Source organism: Salmo trutta, chromosome 21 (genome assembly GCF_901001165.1).
Source record: "Salmo trutta chromosome 21, fSalTru1.1, whole genome shotgun sequence".
Classification (NCBI taxonomy): domain Eukaryota; kingdom Metazoa; phylum Chordata; class Actinopteri; order Salmoniformes; family Salmonidae; genus Salmo; species Salmo trutta.
Window position 1 is genome coordinate 19,772,310 of NC_042977.1, and position 6,459 is coordinate 19,778,768.

A 6,459-nucleotide genomic window follows, 5' to 3' on the forward strand; every position below is an offset into this window, starting at 1 on the left:
CTTGGGTAGGCAGAGAGAGTCTGGAAGGGCATCAAGTTATCTTCGGGTTGTCTGAGAATTTATAGCACGACTTTTGATGCTCCCTGTTTGGGGTCTGAGCAGATTATTTGTTGCAATTGCAAACGTAATAAAATGGTGGTCCGATAGTCCAGGATTATGAGGAAAAACATTAAGATCCACAACACTTATTCCACGGGACAAAACTAGGTCCAGAGTATGACTGTGGCAGTGAGTAGGTCCAGAGACATGTTGGAGAAAACCCACTGAGTCGATGGCTCCGAAAGCCTTTTGGAGTGGGTCTGTGGACTTTTCCATGTGAATATTAAAGTCACCAAAAATTAGAAAATTATCTGCTGTGACTACAATGTCCGATAGGAATTCAGGGAACTCAGTGAGGAACGCTGTATATGGCCCAGGAGGCCTGTAAACAGTAGCTATAAAAAGTGACTGAGTAGGCTGCATAGATTTCATGACTAGAAGCTCAAAAGACGAAAACGTCATTTTTTTTGTAAATTGAAATTTGCTATTGTAAATGTTAGCAACACCTCCGCCTTTGCGGGATGCACGGGGAATATGGTCACTAGTGTAACCAGGAGGTGAGGCCTCATTTAACACAGTAAATTCATCAGGCTTAAGCCATGTTTCAGTCAGGCCAATCACATCAAGATTATCAGTGATTAGTTCATTGACTACAACTGCCTTTGAAGTGAGGGATCTAACATTAAGTAGCCCTATTTTGAGATGTGAGGTATCACCATCTCTTCCAATAATGGCAGGAATGGAGGTCTTTATTCTAGTGAGATTGCGAAGGTGAACACCGCCATGTTTAGTTTTGCCCAACCTAGGTCGAGGCACAGACACGGTCTCAATGGGGATAGCTGAGCTGACTACACTGACTGTGCTAGTGGCAGACTCCACTAAGCTGGCAGGCTGGCTAACAGCCTGCTGCCTAGCCTGCACCCTATTTCATTGTGGAGCTAGAGGAGTTAGAGCCCTGTCTATGTTCGTAGATAAGATGAGAGCACCCCTCCAGCTAGGATGGAGTCCGTCACTCAGCAGGCCAGGCTTGGTCCTGTTTGTGGGTGAGACCCAGAAAGAGGGCCAATTATCTACAAATTCTCTTTTGGGAGGGACAGAAAACAGTTTACCCAGCAATTGAGTTGAGACTGCTGTACAGCTCATCACTCCCCCTAACTGGGAGGGGGCCAGATACAATTACGCGATGCCGACATCTTTCTAGCTGATTTACACACTGAAGCTATGTTGCGGTTGGTGATCTCTGACTGTTTCATCCTAACATTGTTGGTGCCGACGTGGATAACAATCTCTATACTCGCCAGTTTTAGCCAGCACCATCTTCAGATTAGCCTTAACGTCGGTAGCCCTACCCCCTGGTAAAGAGTGTATGATCGCTGGATGATTCATTTTAAGTCTAATACTGCCTTAAGCATGCTGCAAGGAGGCATGAGAACTGCAGATGTGGCCAGGGCAATAAATTGCATTGTCCGTGCAGTGAGACAGGACCGACCTCGCAGTGGCAGACCACATGTAACACCTGCACAGGATGGCAACTGCCCGAGCTACACTAGGAAGGTACAAACCCTCCGACGGGCCGCAAAAGGCTGGACTGAGGTCTTGTAGGCCTGTTGTAAGGCAGGTCCTCAAATTACCCAGACATCACCTATGGGCACAAACCCACCCTCGCTGGACCAGACAGGACTGAAAAAAGCTCTTCACTGACTAGTCGCGGATTTGTCTCACCAGGGTTGATGGTCAGAATCGCATTTATCGTCTAAGGAATGAGCGTTACTCCAAGGTCCGTCATGGTCTGGGGCGGTGTGTCACAGCATCGGCGACTGAGGTTGTCGTCATAGCAGGCAATCAACGCTGTGCAGTACAGGGAAGACATCCTCCTCCCTCATGTGGTACCCTTCCTGCAGGCTCATCCTGACATGACAACCCCACCAGCCATACTGCTAGTTCTGTGGGTGATTTCCTGCAAGACAGGAATGCCAGTGTTAAGCGAAGTGCCCGGATCTCAATCCCATTGAGCACGTCTGGGACCTGTTGGATTGGCGGGTGAGGACTAGGGCCATTCCCCCCCCAGAATTGTCAAGGAACTTGCAGGTGCATTCGTGAAAGAGTGGGGTAACATCTCACAGCAAGAACTGGCAACTCTGGTGCAGTCCATGAGGAGAAGCACTGCAGTAGTTAATGCAGCTGGTGGCCACACCAGATACTGAATTAATGTCTGTCATGTTCAGAAATATTTAAACATGTTTACTGAAAATTAACACAGTTGCCAGTGAGACTACTTTTTGGGTCCTAAGAGAATTCTATTCTTCAAGAAACAATATCAAAGAATTGAAATGCCCACTGGACACCCAGACCGCATCTTCAAGAAACAAAGTGAATCAATGTTTAATAACGACTCATGAGACTAAATACGTACACCCGTTTTATTGACAACAAGCTACAATAATTCCACAACAAGTCAAACATATTTTACAGCAACAAATACCTTCAAAGTAATTCACTATAACATGAAACATTTGCAGTTAGGATGCTGACACCGGAGCAGCATTTTTGGTTTCAATTGATAGTTTGAAGGATTAAACAGGTTCTTATGGAGCACACGGAGGGATAGCTCTTCCCACATGATTCATCGTTCCAGCCGTTTTCAGCTTAAGAGGAAACACGAAATAGAAAAGTAAGTCACATTTATTTGTTAAAAGTACTCTGAAAAAGTTGAATGATAATGGGCTTACTGTACCTCCAAAGTTCATCTGAATACATGGCTCTCTGGCACCATAGTGGTTAGTCGGCTCCCCTTCAGCCCAGCTCTCGTGATCAAATTTGGAGCCGTCACTCCAGAACCATAGCCTGTCCTGTGGGGAAGTAGTGAGATCTCAGATGTGCTTGCTGAACAACTTCTAAATTCCAACATACTCATGGTCTTTACTCCACCACCAAAACTGTAAAAGCCACCACTACCAATAATTTGCAGACTGACACTGGAACTGTGGGGTGAAAAAAACCCACAAGTGTTGATACTACAACCACATTTCTAAAAATCCCAATGCATTTCCATAGACTTGACCGGTGAGAAAAAAAACCCAGCCTACAACCGTTTAAAGACTGAATCTGCATTAGGGGGGAAACAGCGCCACTGGCCACCATTATCATTTTTGGTCGCTGAGCAGCGTCGCGCAGCATGGTTAGAAACAAAATAGCAGTAACTTATTTGTTATATGTCGCAAACTGACGGGTCACCATTAAGGCTTCCAGATTTAAAACATGGCCAGACCGATATGGAATAGGTTGCCTTTTGATACCATGCTATAGTACTCACTCCAGCCCACTGTGTCAGTGGATACTGCAATGGGCATTCTTTTTGTACATCTGTAAGATCTTCCAAACCAGGTTCTTTTTTTATATAGACACTTTCTTAAAAACTACACCGACCTATCAACTTAACAAATGTCAGATACAACCTTAATCCCAAGGTCTCAAATGGAACAAGCCACCTAGTAAGTTGTTTCTGCGCCATAGCAAAGAGGAAGAGTCGAGAAGAGCGAGAAGGATAACTACGGCCAAAATCTGCCTTATCAAGCGGGTAGCGTTTTTGTATGGCCGTCAATAAGATGTCGAATTTCATTGACGACAAATATAATGGCTTATTTGAGCAAATATACGTTTTGTAATGCTTAGGTTGTTACGAGTACTGATACAAGTAGCACACATGACATGCCAGAAACTGAGAAAACCATTTATATCAGAGTTGTGCCTGTCACACTGGAATCTGCTCTCTCATAGGCTAGAATGGTCCCACCTGATCTGCCCGACTGCATTCCATTGCAGACTCTACACATGGTTAGAGGCCAATGGAGTATCCGGTCAATATAATGGATCATCTGTGGCAATTGCTTTGGAGTTGAAATATCCAAGTATTCTTTCGAGATGATCAACTCAAATCTAGACCTACATCACACAGTATTTCTTTCACTTTTGACAATGACTTCACACGAGGCCTTAGTCACATGACATGCCTAAATACTTATAACCACTAGGCTAATAAATCACATGTGTGAACAAGTGTTGCAATTGTGTGTGTGTCCCGTTACTTGCTAAATGTCAATGAGCGTTGTCACCATCTTTCCTCTGCTGTACCTCAAACTGTGGTCATTACCAGCTGAGAAACTGGCGAGTTGATTACTCTTGGCACAGAGTTGTCTGAGCAGTGTCTTAACACCTACTCTGAGCTGATTATGACAACTGGGTACCTTTATTATGACAACTGGGTACCTTTTCCACCTTTGCCTGAACAGCATCATATCCGCCAATCCAGGTAAGAGGGAAACTGCCAGTATTGATCAACACCACCGCCTGTAGAAATCGGAACTCTTCATAGCTGTGCACAGATGCCAGGTTTGCGCCAAGGTACTTCACAGTGTTGCGCACAGGTTTCAGTTTTTCTCCAAGTAACTGACAGTGGCGCTAGAGCAAGCAGTACACAGAGACAAAGACATGTCATAATGGAAGTATTAGTCAGTTGTCCAGTCTGAGAATTTGTCTTCTGGACTCAAATATTGCCATCGGAACTAATGTTCTATTAACAGGCTCTTAGAGATTAGTTAACCCATGCCCTGTGGGTTCTAATAGACAACAGGGCCCAACTCCACACAAATATTGCAAAGCCTATAGACATTATTAATTACAGCATATTTTACATGAAGCGCCTGTTAAAATAAGGCCAAAGACCCTTAACTAAAAAAGCCAGTTCATTTCAATTGTAGAGGGTAAGCATTATACCTCTGCTTTGGGCCATGTCATTGCAGTTTTGACAAACATGAAGCAGCGTGAATTAAATTGGAACCAGCCTCTGGGGCATGGGTTTCTTTGTTCTGCTGCAAATTTCACCAAATCATCTGAAAGGAGAAGACAGGGAGTGTTACGAAATTGCAGCCGACTTTAAAGGATAGTCGAGACTGACTGACATACAAATCCCCTTGCATCATAAATAACATTTGTAGAGCAGTCATACCACAACAAAATATACACAATGAATGATGTAAAGCACACTCATTCCACAGAGCACCGAGTATCTACAGGTTTTAGAACTCCCCTCACCTGGTTGTCTTCATTGAAAGGTAAACCACCTGCATATACTAGGCACTCTGTGGAATGAGTTCGACACTCGTGATGTAAAGTGTGAAGCTGACTCTTACTTGCTATGTTCGCAGTCATTATGTCGCCCAGTGTAAAGGCAGCGCTGAGAAGCAGTAGAAGGGTCAACATCGCCATGGTGATAGTCTCCTGACACACACACACACACGAGAGAAGCCATCAGTGTTTCCCCAACCTCTGCTCGAGCACCCCAGTAAGTCCACTTATCACATTCAACTAATGAAGGGCTGAGGAATACCAGCTATCATCTCTTCCACCACATACAGTAGATTAGCCTGGCACACAGGAATGTTTGACTCCAAATGGCACTACATAGGGAATTGAAAGCATCTGATAGTCACCATCTACTTAAGTTAAGGAGAAGTCTATGCTCTTGGGTTCTCCCCAAAACAGCACCCTAGCTAACTAACCCCGATGCATGGCACACCTAGTAAGACACCATTTGGGATGAAATCTGATACAGTACTATGTTGAACTCTCACCTGCAGTCTGGTCATGTCAGCGCTCTGTTTGTGAGTTGAGTTCTACCGCTTCCTGCTCTCCTTTTTTAAGGACCCATCCAGTCAGACCCCTCCCTCTCTCATCCTTTAACCGTTCAAATAATCAACTAATCATCAAGCTTTTATCATTTGAATCAGCTGTGTTGTGTTACGGTAAAAACCAAAACGTACACCCCTTGGGCATAGCCACGGGAAGAAGTTTGGTGGTGCAGGGTACTTTTAATGAACGTTATTTTCAATTGGGGTGCTGGAAAAATATCTTTGCCTGTGCTACAGGCGCTCTATTGGTCCACTATGATAGCACTACTTTTGTGAAAATGTAACAAATCTATAAAAAGTTAACATATATATAAATATATATTCAGTACCAGTCAAAAGTTTGGACACACCTACTCATTCAAGGGTTTTTCTTTATTTTTACTATTTTCTTTGTAGAATAATAGTGAAGACATCAAAACTGTGAAATAACACATATGGAATCATGTAGTAACCAAAAGAAGTGTTAAACAAAACCAAATATATTTTAGATTCTTCAAAGTAGCCACCTTTTGCCTTGATGACAGCTTTGCACACTCTTGGCATTCTCTCAACCAGCTTCACCTGGTATGCTTTCTTAAAGGACATCCCACATACGCTGATCACTTGTTGGCTGCTTTTCCTTATCTCTGTGGTCCAACTCATCCCAAACCATCTCAATTTGGTTGAGGTTGGGTGATTGTGGTGGTCAGGGAGGTCTGATGCAGCACTACATCACTATACCTTATTGCCAAAT

General features: G+C 43.9%; 1 protein-coding gene across 1 annotated transcript; it reads right to left on the reverse strand.

Moving 5' to 3' along the window:
• Positions 1-2,445: 2,445 nt before the first annotated feature.
• LOC115156886 (ladderlectin-like) lies at positions 2,446-5,812 on the reverse strand. Its single transcript, XM_029704688.1, has 6 exons — positions 5,670-5,812; positions 5,229-5,316; positions 4,813-4,928; positions 4,306-4,497; positions 2,774-2,888; positions 2,446-2,684 (listed from the first exon to the last, which is right to left on the reverse strand). Exons 1-6 carry the CDS (start codon positions 5,682-5,684, stop codon positions 2,593-2,595), a joined length of 618 nt encoding a protein of 205 aa, XP_029560548.1. The 5' UTR covers positions 5,685-5,812; the 3' UTR covers positions 2,446-2,592.
• Positions 5,813-6,459: the final 647 nt, after the last annotated feature.